The sequence below is a fragment of the Taudactylus pleione genome, unplaced genomic scaffold (genome assembly GCF_031769625.1).
Source record: "Taudactylus pleione unplaced genomic scaffold, aTauple2 ptg000573l, whole genome shotgun sequence".
NCBI classification, from domain to species: domain Eukaryota; kingdom Metazoa; phylum Chordata; class Amphibia; order Anura; family Myobatrachidae; genus Taudactylus; species Taudactylus pleione.
Window position 1 is genome coordinate 5,005,001 of NW_028284975.1, and position 20,404 is coordinate 5,025,404.

Consider the following 20,404-nt stretch of genomic DNA (forward strand, 5'->3'; position numbering starts at 1 on the left):
TTGCGTTTAGCTCACTATTGAATTTATTTTTTACTGTGCAGTCTAAGGAAAATTGTGTCACCTATACATTATTGTATGTATGTATGTATGTGTGTATGAGTTGTGTATATACAGCTTACATGGATGTCCTAATCTTAACTGTTTTTGTCATTAGGATTAAATGCAATTCATGTAGCAGTCATTGCAAATAACTTGTCCTGCCTCCGATTACTGATATCAGCCCGGGCAGATGTGAATGCTCAGGAGCAGAAGTCGGGGAGAACCCCTCTTCACCTGGCGGTGGAACAAGACATCATTTCCCTGGCCGGCTGCCTCCTGCTTGAGGTGATCCTAGGCGCAGTTTACTAACCGATAATACTATGCATTAAAACAGAACAAATGTATCTTATTTCCCAAACATTGCATTACAAATCCTAAAACTGATTTACAGTTTGAAGTTTCATCCATTAAATATTAACAGCTTAATAAACGTTGAACCTATGCCTAACTGCAGAATGTAGTCAGATTACCGGCTGCCAGGGTGCCGGCCGTCAGAATCCAAACAGTGGAAGCCCAACCCGGGACTAAAGATAGGCGAAGAAATCTTGATGCCTATATTTAGCCCCACGTCGAAATCCTGAAGGTAAGTGGGGACAGGTAAGGTGATAGCCGCCGTTAGGTTTAGGCACCCCTTGGGGGACTTACAGTGAGGCACCCCCTGGGGAGGGTTAGGCCATGGGGAGGGGGGTTTAGGGTTAGGCACCCCCGGGAGGGTTAGATTTAGATTGCGGGAAGGGAGGTTAGGATTAGGCATCACCGGGGGGGGAGGTTAGGGTTAGGCACTAGGGGGAGGTTAGGGTTAGGCACCACTAAGGGTAAGTTACGGGGGGGAGAGGGGTAGGGATGGTATACTTACCATCTCTGTCGGGATCTTCAGTTATTGGGATGCCGCTGTCGGTACTTGAACAGGCGGCTATGTAGCCGTTGGTATTTCACACCGATTCCTTAACTGCATTATTTCATAGGTTTAATGTCGAATACAACTGAGAAAAGCAAGGAGAACAGTTTAAAAAGTAGTAACCAGCCCTAGTTGAGGCCAGTGACAGACATATATAAAGGAGTGTCCCCAAACAGAACACTGGTGTGAGATTGTACTAGTCCCACTGGTTCAAGCTGCTATATGTGTCATTAATACACACTGAGAGGGATATGTTACTGATATAAATGTATACTTAAGTGCACACCATACATATATAGGAGAAATAGACCACATGTAGCATTATAATAAAGCTAGTAGGCCTAGTGATAACATCCATATTAGTAACTAAATGTAATTTAAAGCATTCTCCAGTTATTGCAATAGAGCACAAGTGTGCTGAAATCATAGTTTGTCCAAGTTACTTGATATTAGAGGATGTACATGTGACATATGTGACTGGAGGCCAACTGGCTTGTTATGTGCAGTGCAGATTACTATTTACGAATCGGCTTTTGTAAGTCGCTGCTTCTCTGCGGGTTGGAGCTGAACTTTTAAAGCGGTACTTCCATTTAGTGTAAAGCGTCGTATGCTTTAAAAACTGAATGTTAGTGCCACTTTAAATTGTCATCTCCAACCCGCCGAGAACCAAGCCGCCACTTCATAAATATAGCCCTAAGTGTTTCTCCACCCTAGAACCATTGTCCTCCTCCTCTTTATGGAGAAAACCTTTGTTTAGGAAATTGTAGAAGATTCCTCTCTGTGTCCTTGGCTGTTGTTCCTGTAGCAGATATTACACTGTGTGAGAAAAGAAATCCATTATATCTCATCACCAGTGGAATTCCACATCATAAACATTCAGGTTTCTATAGTAGGAGGTGTGTATTAGGTGCAGACCTATGCAGTAATGTGCTGCTGTCAGTGCACATATTCAATCCAATCCATGGGCTCGTGCCTGAAAAGTAAGCTTCTTCTCCTCTGCTGTGGCACTAAAGGGAAAAAGCAGCTGCATAGTAATGGAGGTGTGTAGCGAAACCCACCCAACCAAATTCTGCCAGCAATGAGAATGCCCAGGATGGTAGAAGTGTTTCAATGCAAAACAGTTTTAGCTTCTTCTCTACACTGGCAGTGACCAGCTGGTGCTGTGAGGTGGGTGTATTGTGGGCCCCTGCCTACGTGCTGCGCATGGAGTGTACTTAATAAATTAGGGGCCAGTCTCAAGGTTGACACACTCCTAATTTAGCATTTCATATCCAGCACCTTCTATTGATAACCGGAATCGGTACGAATTACCACCGGACACAAGTCCGGCGGTTCAAATCCCAACAGCGGCTGGCCGACATCCCAATCGTCCTAAAGGTAAGTATTAACTAACCGAACCTCCCCCCGCCTAACCCTCCTTAGGGGTGTCTAACCCTAACCTACCCCCAGTGCCTAACCCTAATCCCCCCTCTAAGTGCCTAAACCTAACCCCCCTTTCCCGCCGCCTAAACTTAAGTCCCCCTGTTGGGGTGCCTAACCCTGTCCCCCCCAGGGGTGCCTAACCCTAACCCCCCCTTCCCCTAGCCTAACCCTAACCTCCCGGGGGGGTGCCTAGCCCTAAGTCCCTCCCGGGAGCCCTAACCCTCCCCCCCCTGCGGCTGTCCGCAGTGGCGCCCGGCATCACATCAATCGGGATGCCGGTCTCCCGGCGTCGGTAAAATTACAGGTGTCTAGATTAGATGCCAGTCATTTAACCCTCGCCGGGATAAAGCAGTCAGGAAGCCGGCCGACGAGATTAGGTCCGCCGGCTTCCCGACTGCATACCTTGATAACCTGTGCTTAATAATTGATTTAAAGCAGCTATGTAACTGTTGTTGGTACACTTATTATTATTTTTGTTATTATTATGTTATTTAATATTGTCTTTATTCCAACAGGGAGATGCTTGTGTGGACAGTACAACATATGATGGCAGTACCCCTCTCCATGTGGCAGCTGGTAGAAGCTCTACAAAACTGACTGCTCTCCTGAAATCAGCTGGTGAGTTTACTCTACACCATCTCTGATTCCCTGCTGTGCCAGCTATTGTGGCTCCCCAGTTATTGGGAGGGGATAAGGTGTGATCTATGAGCAGTACAGTAGCACTCTTATGTATGATACTATACAATGATAACCAACTTTATCCATATGAAAGTAATGCAATGAGCAACTATGAGACAGAGGGGGTCATTCAGACCCGGTCGTTAGCACCGATGCGCTGGGACCACGTCGATGACCCCCACAGAGCATGCGCACGACGGCACCGGTGCCGTCGTGCGCATGCGTGAGACCCGCTACGACCGACAGCGCCGGTTGTAGCGGGTCTCAATCCAAAGGGGGCGAGCTGTCAATGTTGATTGACAGCTCGCCCCGTTTGGAAGGCGGGCCGGGGGGGTGGCAGCCCAAACGGGGGCGTTCCCATGGGAACGCCTACCGTTTGGGGGCGGCCCCACTGACATCACTACGACAAGGGCTTACGACAAGGGAGACCGGACCTCATTCAGAGCCGGTCACACAGAGCGTGCGGTCGGTCTGAATGAGGGGAGGACGTCTTGAATTTTCAAGACGTCCTCCTTTGCGGTGGTAAGGCTGTGGGTTAACACCCACAGCCTTACGACCGCCTAAGTTGATGGTCGCGATGGTCAAGACCATCGCGACCATCGGGGCTTACAACGAGACCCTAGGGTAGGGTCTCCCTTGTCGTAAGCCCCGGAGAGCTTTCGGCTCTGTCTGAGCCGGAAGCTCTCCACTGACACTAGTGATGTCAGTGGGGCCGCCCCCAAACGGTAGGTGTTCCCATGGGAACGCCCCCGTTTGGGCTGCCACCCTCCCGGCCAGCCTTCCAAACGGGACGAGGTGTCAATCAACATCGATAGCTCACCCCCTTTGGATCGAGACCCGCTACGACCCACCCTACCCTAGGGTCTCGTCGTAAGCCCCGATGGTCGCGATGGTCTTGACCATCGCGACCATCACCTTAGGCGGTCGTAAGGCTGTGGGTGTTAACCTTACCACCTTACCACCGCAAAGGAGAACGTCTTGAAAATTCAAGACGTCCTCCCCTCATTCAGACCAACCGCACGCTCTGTGCGACCGGCTCTGAATGAGGTCCAGTGACTCTTAGATCTTACTATTCTTTATTTAATTGTTTTACTTTAACCTAGGTTTGCTCTTTATTTGCGTGGATACATTTTGTACTTTTCATGCATGTCTTTTTCTGTATACTGTATGGCACATAAAAATAATGTTATGACCAAGATTTATGTTACGATAACTGGCAAAAAATGAAAGATTCAAATCAATGGGTAAGATATTTGTTTCTCCATTTCCTTCCAGGTGCTGACTCCTTTATTGAAAACTTTGAACCACTGTACAGCTGTGAAGACACAGAGGAAGAAAATGATGTAGATGAAGGCATTGTTCCTGGCACAAAACCGCTAGACATGGCACTCAGCGATGAGGTCAGTTATTGCTGCCTGATTGGGGCACACAGGGTGTGTAGTACGTTGTCCTTGGACATTACACATCATAGGGTTCACTTCTACTTGGAGGAGGGTGGAGTACAGTATGCCTTTTCTCACGTGGCATAGTGGACAGTATTAATATAGGAATATAATATATTTGCCTACACTGTTCCATGACAATGTATTTTTTCTAACTGTGCTGGAGTTGACCTGAGGAGGAGGAGCTGGTGATCTATATCAGATGTCAGCATTATACTTAATAATCATTTCGAGAAAAACTTGGATTACATTTTTGGAATAAGAATTACACTTTAATCCAGTGTTTCCCAACCTCGGACTTCAAGGCACACTAACAGTCCAGGTTTTAGTGATGTCCATGCTTGAGCACAGATGGTTAAATCAGAATAACTAAGGTACTAATTAACACATCTGTGCTCAAGTATGGCTATCCTTAAAACCTGGACTGTTAGTGTGCCTTGAGGACCGTGGTTGGGAACCCTTTCCTTAATCTATAGCGTGTAAGAATTAGATTTCTGTAAATTAGGTTTGATGTTGGAAAAAGGTTTGTCATGAATGTCAGATTCTATAAATATATTATTATTATTATTATTATTATTATTATTATTATACAAAATTTGCTTACCAATATTCTTTCTGAAATGAAAAATGTGCTTGTGCGAGGTGCAAGCGAGGTGAAAGCCATAGAAAAAAAATTACAGTTGATTCACGGCTGTGGGCCAGGGGCTCAGCATTCATACTGCTACCTGTGCAGATAAATCGAGGGTGTGAATACATTGAGTACTGTATGTGTACCCCCCATGTGTCTCTGGCCCATAACCAGTGATAGACTTGTACAGTATATTAACATCACTAACCTAGGCTGGTAATAACTAGATGCAGCCATGCCCCCAAGATGTTGTGGCCTTGCCTCTATTACCAGCACTCAGCATCTACAGGGGCCCGTACAGTAATTTGCTCTGTGGCGTGGCCAAGCTCCCACATGCATGGCCACTTCCCCTAAGTTACCAGGTGCCCAAAATCCATCATGGCAGATCTACACCTAAGTGATATCGGACAGTGATATTACATTATTTTGCTGCTACAGGAGAGTCCATAATGTACAATGAGGCTTGTAATGTAATTCTTATCTTCTTTGCAAAGCCTTAATCTCATGTGTTTTAGGTGTTTGAAATACTGAACGGAAAGCCATATACATCACCAGTGTCGTCTGAAGACTCCATCCCACAAGGTAGAACAATTACGCAATAGTGTCAACCTTGTATAGCTTCCACCATAACTAGATTGTTTTGTGTACACTTATGACACACACTAAAGCTGGGTACACACAATACAATATTCGGGCTGATCTGACAGATATTGGGTCATTGGCCTGAGAATTGTTTAGTGTGTACACTGCACCAGGGCCCAGGTTACTTACCCCTCCCCTATAGCAGAGTGGGTCGGGAGGGGACTGATTATCAGTCTCAACCCTTAGGGGTATATTTACTAAAGTGAGAGTTTTTATATTGGTTGCTAGAGGGCAGAGATCAGCTAATAGTTTTCAGAAATAGTTCCCCTCTCTGCAGTTGATTGTAACTTTTATTGTCATCCTTGTGCGCTCCAGAATGCCGTCCACAGGCCGGGGGCAGAGTCAGCAGAAAGAAATCAGTGCAGAACTGATTTCCTATTTTAAATGGCAGGGACGCAGCAGGAGAGCATGGTCGCATATCATCAGGCACTTCATTAAATAAAGGAATAAGAGATGTTCCAACTGTGCTTAAAAATGTATCTATTAATAACATTAGCTTCTTAGTATAATGATTAGATCAACTGATGTACAATGACCCATCCATTATGTCACAGTGACCCATCGATTCCCAAACTTTTTTCATTACCCATGACAAACTTAGGCCCAGATTTATCAACGAGTGATATTCTTGTTATCACTCATTACTAATCTTAAATGAGGCTCCAACCAATCAGCTCCTAACTGTCATGTGTTTGAAAAATGACAGGATCTGATTGGTTGGAGCACCATTTAAGACTAGTAATGAGTGATAACAAGAATATCACTCGTTGATAAATCTGGGCCATAGTCTGCCATGCTTCCTGCCATTACATCTCATTACATGAGATTCTCAAATGACTATAGAGTTTGCCATGAATTCTGGCAAAAGTGTAATAGTTTCTACATCTTAAAGCTAAATATTCATATATTATGTTTCTGTAACGTTTGATTTATATTATGCATCAGCTTACTCCACATGTAATTCTGTTTTAGCTGATCACACATCTCCAGTGAGAGTTATATTATATCACACTGATAATGTTATATCTTGCTGCATCCATAATAGTAGAGCCAATTCAGCCAGATTAATGTACCAGAATTATTTAACTAAAGTTTTGTTCAAAATGTGGTATGAAAAGTAAGCAATGTTTGTTGTCTAGGAGACATGAAGAACCTCAGTGAAAATACAAAGCAGAAACTTTATCCAATGCTACAAAATGAAGATACAGACAAGAACTGGTCCACATTGGCGCAGAACCTGGGCCTGGGCATATTAAATAGTGCCTTCAGGTTAAGTCCTTCACCTTCTAAAACCTTATTGGACAATTTTGAGGTGAGCAAGGTTTAAACTGATTATCTCCTTTCTGCTTTAGGGATATTGTGTAGGTCATGTAGTAAGCGTACTTGTACGCAGCACAAAACGTCTATCCATTGCCTCTGAATCTTCTGGCCAGTGCACACTCACCCTCTGCACTAGGGAGATATCTCCACCAGCTAGAAGTGTGTCTGGCTGTGCGGAGGTGTAGAAAAAGCTCTAGAAGCCCATTATACGAGTGTGTACATGCACATTACTGTATAGGCAAACACCTTTGATACACTAGCACTATACTTACCGGTTCTCCTGTCCTCTACTGCAGGATGGGTGTCTCATCTCCATTGCCAGCAGTGGGAGCCATTAGGGGGGCTCCCACTGCCAGAGACAAAAATGGGGTACACCTGCACTAAAGCAAATGTCTATTCATTGTTGGTGCCAGACGGGTTCATTTGAGTATCTCAGAAACTGCTGATTTTCTGGGATTTTCATGCTGAACAGAGTTTACAGAGAATGGTGCACAAAGCAAGACGCATCCAGTGATCTCCAATTCTGTGTGGCGAAAAAGCCTACTTAATGAGAAAGGCTAGAGGAGAAAGGCAAGACTAATTCCAATATAATCGGATGGTGACAATACAGCAAATAGCCATATGTTACCACACTGGTGTGTAGAAGAGCATGCTGAGCCTTGAAGTGGTTCTAATGCAGTCACCAAAGACAGATAACAGACTATGGAGCATATTCAATTAGCTGTGAAAAGTCGGCTAAGTTTCGCCTGCCGGACTTTCCGCCTGCATCGCGTGTTTTTGGAGAAAAGACTTCACGTGTGCGCGGCTGCTTTTCGCCCTATTCAATTCCAAAAGACGCAAAAACGGGACCCGGCGAAACTCAAACAGGCGAAAAGTGCTGTCAGATTTGAGGAAATCAGCCTGACACCACCCAAAAAGATGCACTAACATTTGGGATCACTATGGATACCCCCGAATAGCCCTGCTAAAGGTATAAATGCTCTAACTAGTCCCAGCAAATTTGGGGTACATGAAAATGGGTGCAAGCATATTTTAAAGTTACTAATGTGAAGTCTTAAAAATCCACCTTCCGCAACCACTTGCAATCTTAAAAACACCTGGAGCATACTTGGCGGACCCTCTGGAGTCTATTTCGCTAGTTTTTAAGTTTGTCCCCCAACTTAGTACTTTTTTGCGGTGTTCTCAAGTATTTTTTTTTTTTAAATTTGACACAGTTTACCTTTGGGGGGCTGTCCCAAGAGTGCAGGGTGGTTCCCGCAAGTTTGCACCCCAAAACGTCAATTCTGCTCTTTTTTCCGCCTAGTTTCATAGGCGAATCTTTTTCGCCTATTCCAATGCATTGACTTTCTGCACCGGCGAAAAGTCTTTGGAATTGAATACGGGGATAAGATTTCGCCTGGCGAAATGACGTCACCGGCGTAAACTTTTTCGCCGAAAACGGCTTATCGCAGCTAATTGAATACGGCCCTATAATGGGAACAGGCTCAAAACTGGACAATTGAAGACTGAAAAACGTCTGGTGTATGACATGAAGGTGGTAGGGTCACAGCACCCATGGATTCATCATGGTTTTTGTTAATAGTATTGGCTGATGGTGGTGTAATGAGGTGGAAAATGTTTTCTTGGCACACATTAGGCACCTTAATACTTAAGGCCCCCATACACTGTGAGATTTGCAAATGATCCAATGTCGTTTGCAATCTACCTTGAACTCTCTCCGGCAGCTGAAGTGAATGATGTGCACAATCTACTGATTTGCATATTCATTAGATCATGCGCGATATGACAGAGATGCAAGCTCGGATCAATAAACACAGACGCACGGACGGGATCAATGAGACCCTTCTGTGCTGCTGTATAATTCAATGACCCCCCCCCCCCCCCCAAAGAGCAACCAACCCCAGGCTTTTAGTGACCCAGTGCTGGTTGTGCAAAATACAGGGGACAAACGACATAGGGGTCCCCTGTATTTAAGCACAACCAGCATCAGGCTAGTCAAAACCAGCCCTGGTTGCCAAAATATGGGGGACAAACTATGTAGGGGTCCCCGGTATTTTGCGTAACCAGCATTGGGCTCTGATTCGGTTCTGGAAATAAAGGGGGAAAAAAATAAGTAAGGTCCCCCTGTATTATCCAGAACCAGCAACGGACATTTTCTAGCGGGGGGGCTAATGCCACAGCCAGGGGATCCCTTTCATCTGGTCCCCCAGCCGAAGCATTAACCCTGACCGATAGTCAGCCCAGGCGGGGATCCCTTGGGAGCTGGGGACCCCAATAAAGGGGTCCCCCACTCCAGGGCACCCCAGGCCTAGGTTGATAGCCCAGGGCTATCTCCAGCACCCCTGGGACGGTGGGAGCCAGGTTGATAGTGTAGTGCATTTAATAAAAGTAAAAATATTGTCTTTTGCTGTGGAACTACAGGTCCCAGCAAGCCTCCCCCGCATGCTGGTACTTGGAGAACTACAAGTACCAGCATGCGGGGCATTACAGGCCCACTGGTACCTTTAGTTCCACAGGAAAAGCAATATTAAAAAAACACAGAACACACCATTGAAAATAAAATTTTATTAAAACATATATGTACACACACTATCTCACATACTCACCTCCTTATTCCTTATCCCTGAAGCCCATAGGTCCTCTTCTCCATGTAGTATCTATAGGGTACCTGTATACTACCTGTAAAATACTATACTCCACTGCTCCTATGCGTGGATCATGCCCTCTTCAGTCCAAAGTAGGCAATTGAGGGTCTTGGCAAAAAAAAAAAAAACCTGAATATTGCGAACCATACGGACACAGCACCGTCCTCTACGGACGGTACTTCCCGAATGAGAGCTCAGCAGCGGGATTTCACTATGGAATCCACCTGCTAAGCTCTCATTGGCTGAGAGAGGTAAGCCTTCCGCCTCTCAGGCAATGAGTGGTTCCCAGCCCACATTCAGCATGTCAACATTTTTTCAGGTGTTGATATTTATGATGACATTTTAACCATGTTGACATCATACATGTTGCCATTGTCAATGTCGACATACTGGCTGTATACCGTGACAGTCGACCAGTCGTCTTATTGGCTATGTACAGCAGGATAACATATCACGTAATAATGTACACACATCTCAAGCAGGTTCCATGAACTAGACAAGGTGTTACATTTACTATGCATCGGATTTCGGTGTTACGGCTTCCCGGTGGGTCTGCTGATTTTACTAAAGCCAATTCTGACGGGAATTTGTAGAAAATGAAGACTTTAGAACACAATAGACTATTTTTTAGTTAAATAATTGAATCCTCAGATTTACTAAGCGGAAAAGTCAACGGCAAACCCAGCCAAATAATAGACCTGCCTTTGGCAGGCAAGTTGGTGTGAAGCACCACACAGATGACTATGATCTGTGCAGACTTTGTTTTAGTAAAAAGCTTTAAAAGAATAAATCTTAAAAAAAATAGTGTGGGGTCCTCCCCCAAATTATTAACCAGCCCTGGTCCTCGGATTGAGAAATGGGGGGCAAAAACAGTGTGGGGTCCCCCTATTTTCCAGTAACCAGCCAGGGCAGCTGGCGCTATAGCAAAGAGACACATAACGGCAACCAGTCCGTGACTGGTCAGATCGCGGCAGATTCCACCATCTGACCAATCAAGGCGGCCCCTTTCATTCCTATAGAGAATGACCCCAAGTGGCCTTTAATTTGTGACCCGCCTACTAGAGGACCAGCAGTGATGTTTTTTGTTTTGACAAGAGATCATAGTGATCTGTGCAGTGCTTTAAATTTACAGCAAATTGTCAACGTATTTTTGACGGAATAGGGGTTGAAATCTGACGGATATTGACAGCGGATGGAAAATGACAGTCAGAACCGATGCATAGTAAATACTGATCTTTTAGACTGCAATTCGCCATCACTGCCGGTTTTAATTTGATAGCTTAGTAAAGTCAGTGTACTCCAGTGGTCTCTGCAGTCACCAGATATCAATCCAAAAGAGCACATTTGGGATGTAGTAAAATGAAAGATTTGCATCATGAATGTACAGCTGACAAATCCGCAGCAACTGCGTGATGCTATCAGGCCGGATGTGGTAAGATACGTTGACATTCATTGTGTAGACACTGATGTCGTCATGTTAGGATATCGACATATCATCTCTGGTGACCCAACAGTGACTTACCTGCTCCCGTCGGCCGCATCGGCTCATGCGAATGTGCAAAGTTTTGACGGAGCTGCAGGGTCAGGTGAGCATTCTCCCCCTCGCCCTAGTACTTAATCTTAACCTCCTCCCCCACCTAATGTCGACCTAATGATACATCCCATCTTAGGAACATATGAATATTCAGGCTGTACTTAGGGCATAACTCATAGTGTTAAGGAGACCTTCAAGAATATGTGCTATTCGGCTGAAATACAACATGGAGGAGATGCAAAATGGCCCCCAATAGATGTATAGGATAAGACAAGTCTGCAGAGTGAGAACGGCCATGAGCCCAGTAACAGAGATGTCAGTGAAAATGTGCCCTCACCACCACTGTCAAAATATGCAAACAGTATTTTCATTCCTGCTCCACCTTGTCCTGAAACCTGTGCTCCTCTGCGGAGAGTACAGAGCTTCCCTCCAGCGTGTCAGTGACTGCTCAGCTTTACCTGGGGTTTATCATATTCACGTCTGCCATATCATTCTCTCTCCATTTTATTTTTTTATCATACATTCATTCATGTTTCCTCCCTTTTATTTTCCTCCACTGAATCCATGCTTACCAGAATACAACCTGAGACAACACATGGACAAGTTATCTTAATTTATGCTCTATTGCCCTGTTACAGATTTCTTGATAATAATAATAAAGATGGAATTAATTACATCACAGAAACATTTATGTTGGCAGTGCTTTGCACTCATCTGCTCAAAGAACTCGATTTGAAATCCCAAAAGGAAGTGTACTGTCATTGTGCCTGCCTATCGTAATTACCTAGAACCATACTTACTGCGCATTATGCTCCATGATTGCATGCTGTGATATTACATGTTTTATCCAAAATGTGGGTGATCTGCAACTTCATGCACTGTATGATAGGAAAGTTGAGGTTTGTTTTTGTACTGTAACATTAGTATTTTATATTGTGGTGTTTCAGGTTTCAGGAGGAACACTAGCTGAGCTTCTTGGTGCCTTGAAAATGATGTCATTCACAGAAGCTATTGAAATCATTGAGCAGTCACAGCCTGGCCTCACTAGGACATCCCCAGTTGCTGATTGCTATGCCGAGGCCTCTCATATCACACAGACAGAAGGTGATTGTCTTTTATGTATACAAAGAGAATTTCACAAGTCCTAAAGGGTGACAATGAAAACTTGGATTGTCCATCGATGGCAGAAAATCATCAATGGTTTAAAATATCGATGGAAAGAGACCAGCAGTGTGTCTCAATGTCATTGCTGGCTTTTTAGTTATCACACTCCCCATGCAGTGACATCTATTCTACATAGACACCTGCAGCAATATCATGTCACATACATCCCCATGCAGTGACATTGGTGTACATTAACCTCCAGGCAGCAATGTCATTGTCACACAGCCTCCCATGCAGTGACATCTGTAGTACGCAGTCCCCTACAGCAATATCATTGTCACACAGTCCCCCATGCAGTGACATCTGTAGTGCGCAGTCCCCTGCAGCAGTATCATTGTCACACAGCCCCCCATGCAGTGACATCTGTAGTGCACAGTCCCCTGCAGCAATATCATTGTCACACAGTCCCCCATGCAGACATCTGTAGTGTGCAGTCCCCTGCAGCAATATCATTGTCACACAACCCCCATGCAGTGACATCTGTAGTGCACAGTCCCCTGTAGCAATATCATTGTCACACAGTCCCCCATGCAGTGACATCTGTAGTGCGCAGTCCCCTGCAGCAATATCATGTCACATACATCCCCATGCAGTGACATTGGTGTACATTAACCTCCAGGCAGCAATATCATTGTCACACAGACCCCCATGCAGTGGCATCTGTAGTACGCAGTCCCCTACAGCAATATCATTGTCACACAGTCCCCCATGCAGTGACATCTGTAGTGTGCAGTCCCCTGTAGCAATATCATTGTCACACAGTTCCCCATGCAGACATCTGTACTGTGCAGTCCCCTGCAGCAATATCATTGTCACACAGCCTCCCATACAGTGACATCTGTAGTACGCAGCCCCCCATGCAGTGACATCTATAGTGTGCAGTCCCCTGCAGCAATATCATTGTCACGCAGCCCCCCATGCAGTGACATCTATAATGCGCAGTCCCCTGCAGCAATATCATTGTCACACAGTCCCCCATGCAGTGACATCTATAGTATCCTGCAGAACCTGGTCTGACACTTCACATTCATTTCCCCAGATACTCCTACAGTGCTGTCACAATAGTTGCTCCAAAGAATAAATTGTTTCCAAAAAAAAAAAATCCTGCCATGCCCATCTCTGTTGTGTTTCTGGACTGTCAATAACCACACTAAATCCCACTGCCAGCATTTTACCCACTCTGCAAAGTCCATCATGGACACGGACTCCAACACCCCTCCCCCAGAGAGCAATGATTCATCTCAACCCTTCACCCACCTTCCTATGCACTTCCCCAGGTCATATTGAAGCCCATTTCCTGGGACTATTTCACAATATTAAATACATTAATTCATTATTATATTTCATTTCAAATCTCCCACTTTGGTTTACAGTTGTCCAGTCCTGCTCTGTCACATGGTGCAGTCATGTGACAGTGGAGATGGAGCGCAGCATCTAGTGTCATTAGTATCTTCTCTTCCTATATATAGTGCTGACAGCGAGCACCGAAAGGTACATAGAAAGCAGTCAGAAATGGGGGAAGCAAAAAACATTGCTCCATTAGAGCAAAACTTTCGATGACGGAGACAAATTAGACCCCAGGGCAGAAAAAAAAATTAGCTGGTTGTTGATCGTATTGTGCACTATGGGTAAATTGTTTACAAATAGAAATTTAGAATGGGACAGTACAAGTACCAGCCCTGTGACTGTAGTCGCAGAAAGAGACATGCGCTGTACAGATCTCTAACCATTGGGTTTACATACATCTCTGAATGAGGCCCAATATAAATTAGAGCAGTGGTTCCCAAACTTTTTCGAATCACGGCACCCTAGAGTATCAGAATTTTTTCCATGGCACCCCTGGGCCAAAAGGTTCTTACAGAGAAATTCAGCAAAAATGAAATGAAATAAATTGTGCTTATATGTCACCCTTAGGGTCAGTTGTGTGGTGGCTGACAGGGCTGCGTTTCTTTGTTCACATATTATATGATTGGCAGCCATTAACAATGGTTTTGCCTATCACACTGACTAAAAATAATTTTATTTGGTACTGGACGCCACAGCACCCAGTTTGGGAACCACTGGTCTAGGGGATTTTTTTTTTTTCAAGTTTTCACTTTTGGAGAGGGTAGGGCAAGCTAATCTGGACTATTTTATAGACCTACATATATCTATTTACACAGTTTTTATTTTTATTCTACATTTAAAATTTCAATCAAGATCATCAAGTTGAAGATTAAAACGGAGATTTATCAAAGCTTGGGGAGAGCTATAGTACAAACCAATCAGCTTCTGTTATTTTACAGGCTGGGTTTGAAAAATGACAGAAGCTGATTGGTTGGTACTTTATCTCTCTCCAAGCTTTGCTGCATCTCCCCCTATGACTGGTGTACATACTATGCAGCATATCAAGATACGCTTTGTTGTGGATGCAGTCTCGCTATATTGAATTTCAGCTACTATTAAGATACATGCAACTCAACTCAACCTGGTAGGAGCACAATTTTGTGCCCTGCATTTTACATGTATATTGGGGGTGCAAAGTAGCGCAACGCTACATGGGGCCCAGTGTGTGTACTCATGCAAGCTAGAAAAGTAGGATCAATTGCCTCCTATCATTTTCTGATGCATCAATCAGATGCAGGATGGGGTTAGATTAGTTCCCGGATTCATGTAATGCCAATATTTGTTTGCAAACACACAGAAAATATATTAAATAATTACAGGTTGTTGCACAACACTTGCAGACAAATTACATCAAATCTAAATCGTTTTATGGAATATAACAACTAATTAATGAACATATATGTAACGTATCCTCAGGAGCATATCCGATACGATGTTTGGGAATGCAGATTACAAGAGGCCTTTTCATTATTAATTATTTTCTTTTTTTTAGTTTTTTTGCCTTTTATTATTTAATAGCTTTTATTACTATACATAGGTCTTGCTTAACGTGGCGGAAACCTTTATATTGTTACCACATGCATTCCGGTACTTTTCTGGCTTTTAAATAATAGTCATTCTTTTGCTCTTTAATAACTGTGTTTAAAATATTTCACAATCTATTGTATCTTCCCTCAAGTTTCTGTAATAATGCTTCCTTACGCTGTTTTGTGCTTAGATCCCCATAGAAGACCGTCAGAATATAAGCAGCAGTTTATGGACAGCATGTGTGACAGTGGGGTGGAAACATCCTTTAGAAAGCTGAACCTGTCACATTGTGAATTTCAGAAAGCAGGTAATGGCCATTCAGAACTCCTGTTCGAATGTGATGCCCCTCTCATCTGCAACAAATAATGTTTGTGAAGGAGGAACGAAAGGGCTGTGACACTGGGCAGTATTGAGTGTTGCAAATCACTGGTTGCACAGTGATTTTACCGCTCAGAAAAATGACACTGGGAATGTCAGAGACATTGAAAGAAGACAGGCGTGAATTAAGTATAAATCATAGATATGTTATACATGCACAACGACCTTCTGCAGAAATGGTGCAGCCGAAGATTATGGATGTCTAACACATACGGTATCCACTGCACACTTGCTCATATCGCAGGCCAATTGGAGTGCCGCCTCCTTTGAGGTTTGTTGATCCTTATTGGATGTTGCACATAATATATTCGTTTCAAGTTACAAATTATTATGCAGTTCTTTAATTCTCATCATCTGAAGGCTTACCATACTATCCCTTTAATCCGGGACACTCACAAATTACACAGGGTCTGTGGCTGGGTGACTTCAAGTCTGCCTTTCACCTGGTTTTAATAAGCCACAGACCCTGTGTAACCCACGAGTGTCCTGGTATACAGGGATGATATGGTAAGCCTAATCATCTGGCACATAGTAACCACTTTTTCATGCCTTTGTTTTAATACAGTATTATATATTTTAATTATTGTCTTTTTATTGTGCTTTTTTTAATAAAATTTGTAAAGAATATTGTTAGCAGATTATTTTTTATCATTATGTCAATGTTTTCTTTTTAATTTCAACTTGTGTATAGTATATTGGTATAAAATTCAAATATTTACTTAAAGGAATTGTACACCCAGAATCTAATAGCAAAGTGAGGATGTGCTCTGTGTGTTTTTCCTTAGGAAGGGTAATCTGCACAGCAACTACAATGATGGAAGGGAAAATGAGCTTGTGGAATAAGGATGGGCCTGGACCAAATGTAATGGCAAATGCTAGGGTGAAGATTAGGGAAGGTTCAGGAAGGGGGTTAAAGATAGCACAAGGGAGTCAGTCAGTCAACCCAATGTGGGGATACACATACCTTGGTACTGGAACATAACTTATCAGTCACATACTTATAGGCATAGATTGGCACAAAAAGGAAGATACTAAAATACTATATACCAGTGGTTCTCAACCACAACCCTCAAGTTTTCCCAACAGGTCATGTGTTGAGGATGATGCAGGTGAGATAATTACTGAGCTAGCAAAATAGGTTACTAAAACATGACCTGTTGGTGGTACTTGGGGACTGGTGTTGAGGACCCCTGCTATACACTGACAAATGTATTTGACTACAGCCCAGATTATTGCCTGGGTAGTTTATGTAAAGTATAGTTGTCAGGAGAATGGCCGATTGTGTGAGCAGCCATATAGATCTGCTCAGTACCATGGTATATGAATATAAACTTACATTCTTCTTCTCTTCCATCACACCGTGTAACAAATACATCCATGGCCAGAAAAGTGATCATGAAACTGATGTGTAGGAGAGAAATAGGAGGATTTACATGAGCTGAGGATCATGTGCAATAAATATGGGACCATAGAGATGAAAAAATAGCTGAAGTGTTCTGGGACAGTGATGGGGTTCATGGGAAGCAGAGTGAGGGTGGCCCCTGTGGCAATAATATAAACTTATATAAGGTCAGCTGGGGATCATGCAGCTACAATAGGGATATCCAGGAGAGGGGAGCAGGTGCGGACTGTATATGTAAAAAAGATGATATTATATACACTCATTCTATTACAGAGTGCCGCCTTGTGGATGATATATTCGCTTTGTCCCGGTTTCCAGGGCTGACTGTGGAGGGCACCTGGCCGTATATGATGTGTATCTTGTGAGTGCCGGATCATGGATAGATAGAGATAGACAGATATATATATATATATATATATATATATATATATATATATCTCTATTTTACTGGGTTAATTGCTTAATGCAGATGTGCCCATGTGCTGTAGGGGTAATGGCAATCCAAGTAGAGATGCCATTATTATTATTGTTTATTTATATGGCGCCACAAGTGTTCCGTAGCGCCTTACAAAGTACATAAACCTATAAGTGACCAGTGAATACAGTACAGTACAATACAATGCAGGACAAGGACATGGATAATATACATTGCTACATTAGCGACCATAACACCCAGATAAGCAGCACAGCACAAGCAACCAAGTGTTCGGTGCCGTAGTGGGGAGTAAGGAGTAGATGAAAGTAAAGTAGGGAGAAGCACAAGAGGGTAGAGGGCCCTGCTCTTTTACATTCTAAAAGGGAGAGCAGACAAACAGGCGTGACACAGATTGCATCACTTGAGTTTGTTTGCTGGATGCCTGAAGATACAAATATATATAAAATCGGGAAGTTGCTCATCAACCCATCAGAAATAGCTTAAACCATCTGAAGTTTGAAGTAAAATTCAAGAATTTACACTAGTAAAACATTTAGTATCATTTGGCGCATATCAGAGAGAATAGTAATTCTTCATTCTTTATTGTTTTGAGGAGATAAGAATCTTAGTCACTGTGTATTAAAAGTAGAACAACCAAAAAGTAAAAATAAATAAGCCAAATAAGTGTTATGAGCAGTGAGAATGGTAGTGGATAGATCCCCTTCAGTAGATGTACCCTGACATCAGGTTACTGTCCAGCGTCATTAGCTACCATCCACGTAGACATAGAGCTAGAATATAAACTTGTGGCGAGTGAAGCAAGCCACCATGCCCAAAGCATGGCAAAGCAAGCCCTAGAGGGGACAAATTTCTTCTTTTGGTGGCCTTTATGGGCATGGAACCGCACTTCCGCCTTCACTCCACGTCACTTCCAGGTACATCTACTGAAGGGGATCTATAAACTACCCAGTGAGAATATAATAAGAGATAGATGGCCTTAAAATAATCAAAAAACTGTTTATTATTTTATTTTTTTGAAAAATGAAACAGAAATCAAGATTTAACAGTCGATTCAAAGATAGTTCGTTGCCAGAGATTGGTGGTATAGTGTATCTTTGAGCTCCAGCTGTGCTGTGTCCAACTCTAGACCCCAAACGACCATCATTGCTAATATATGTCATGTAGGGTGGTTATGCGCAGTGATTTCTTGAGTTCATCAATGGTGACTGGTTCCCAGGCATAAAAATAAACTGCTGTCTTCTCCTCAGTCAGTAGAAAGCCATTATCACTGAACCTTCCAGCTATGTCCCAGACATCCAACCACACAAAAGCAGCTGGACTGGAACTCATCAGTGTGAATACATATGCTACATTGTTCATAGAGATAGACACCTAAAGAAATGGAACAAAATGACATTAATTACTTTGTACTTCAAAAGACATCTGTCACACAGATTTCAAAATCCTCATTATACTGTGGGTGCCAATGTCTGGACCATTACACTTGCTATTGTTTTGCAAATAGAATTATATTTGCTTTGAAGCATCCCAAAATCCTGACAAAATATTGAACAAAGCATGTCAATAGCATTTTAATGTGCCTGAATAATGGAGAGGTAGTTAAATGACTATTTCAATAATATTATAGTAAAACAAACATACAAAGGCTCATTTAGAGGTGTTAGGTGTGTCGTTTTCTGCATGTGCTAAAGATCCATACACATACACTTCTAAGAAAAAGTGTAATTACATTGATAAGTAGAGAGAGAATGCATCTTCTAATGCAAACACAAAAAGAGCACTACTTACGTCAGGTGTACCAGATTGTGGAAGTAGATAAATGCACAACATTCACAAGCTAGGCTAGGTGTATGTATTAGTACCCAATGCAAAAGTGGCATTACCCAGTTTTTACATGACCTATACCAGTGGTTCTCAAACTCGGTCCTCAGGACCCCAAACAGTTCATGTTTTGCAGGTCACCTGGCAGGTGCACAGGTGTAATCATTACTCACTGACACGTTTTGAAAGATCCACAGGTGGAGCTAATTATTTCACTTGTGATTCTGTGAGACCTGGAAAACATGCACTGTTTGGGGTCCTGAGGACCGAGTTTGAGAACCTGTGACCTATACTGTAATAAAAGCATATTTCAATACAGATATACAAAAGAGAACTAAAGGCCAAATGTAATAGCCTCCAGTTTATAGAAAGTCACTGGTTTTAAAGCCACATTTTTTGAAAGGGCACAAGCAGGTTGGTTAAAAAAAAAAAAAAAATCACATAATAAAATAGCTAAAGCATCAGCACTTATTATACACTTGAGGCTACTACATTTTATCCTAAAACTCAAAATTAATATCCTGACCAAACTGGCTTTATATTATTCTGGGAAAATCTTGGTCTGTAAACTCAACTACAGAGGTACTGGAGTATCAGAGGATGCTGCCAAGGCCTTTGATTCGGTGGAGATGCTTCATCGGTTTGGTATGTTACCTGGTTATATTTGCTTGAAAGAAGATTTATACTCTGTACAGCGGCTTTGGTCTTAAAGTGGGCCATATAACTTTGGCAGAGTCACTAGGCAGGAGTGCCACTGTCACCCTCATTAGCCATGTCTTATCCATGATCATCGGAGATGTTCAATAGGCAATGAGGTTGACACTATTGGATGACATGCTGTTGTTTTTGTCAGGTGCGACTGGCTCTCTCCAGCATTTGTTAAATGCAAATAATACATTGGGAACCATTCTGGATACACAATAAATTGGAATACATATAGTATTTTCCAGCTGAGTGGTTCTATTCTGGGTAATAAACCCTTTGGTCATCTGTTACAGCGGACATCGTAGTTTAAATATTTGGGCACATGGGTGGACTTATT

General features: G+C 43.0%; 2 protein-coding genes across 4 annotated transcripts in view; one reads left to right on the top strand and one right to left on the bottom strand.

The window, feature by feature from the left end:
- Positions 1-16,317, top strand: part of NFKB1 (nuclear factor kappa B subunit 1) — a 162,212-nt gene extending 145,895 nt beyond the window's left edge. Inside the window, exons 18-24 of the mRNA XM_088453232.1 lie at positions 155-324; positions 2,875-2,977; positions 4,313-4,437; positions 5,623-5,689; positions 6,889-7,061; positions 12,196-12,352; positions 15,516-16,317. Of these exons, the coding sequence (XP_088309358.1) occupies positions 155-324; positions 2,875-2,977; positions 4,313-4,437; positions 5,623-5,689; positions 6,889-7,061; positions 12,196-12,352; positions 15,516-15,691 (971 nt within the window). The 3' untranslated portion in view covers positions 15,692-16,317. The remainder of the gene's footprint in view (positions 1-154; positions 325-2,874; positions 2,978-4,312; positions 4,438-5,622; positions 5,690-6,888; positions 7,062-12,195; positions 12,353-15,515) is intronic.
- Positions 16,318-18,523: 2,206 nt separating this feature from the next.
- MANBA (mannosidase beta) overlaps positions 18,524-20,404 on the bottom strand; it is a 124,460-nt gene continuing 122,579 nt past the window's right edge. For all 3 annotated transcript variants that reach the window (XM_088453234.1, XM_088453233.1, XM_088453235.1), the window contains one exon: positions 18,524-18,912. In XM_088453234.1, the coding sequence (XP_088309360.1) occupies positions 18,688-18,912 (225 nt within the window). In that variant the 3' untranslated portion in view covers positions 18,524-18,687. The remainder of the gene's footprint in view (positions 18,913-20,404) is intronic.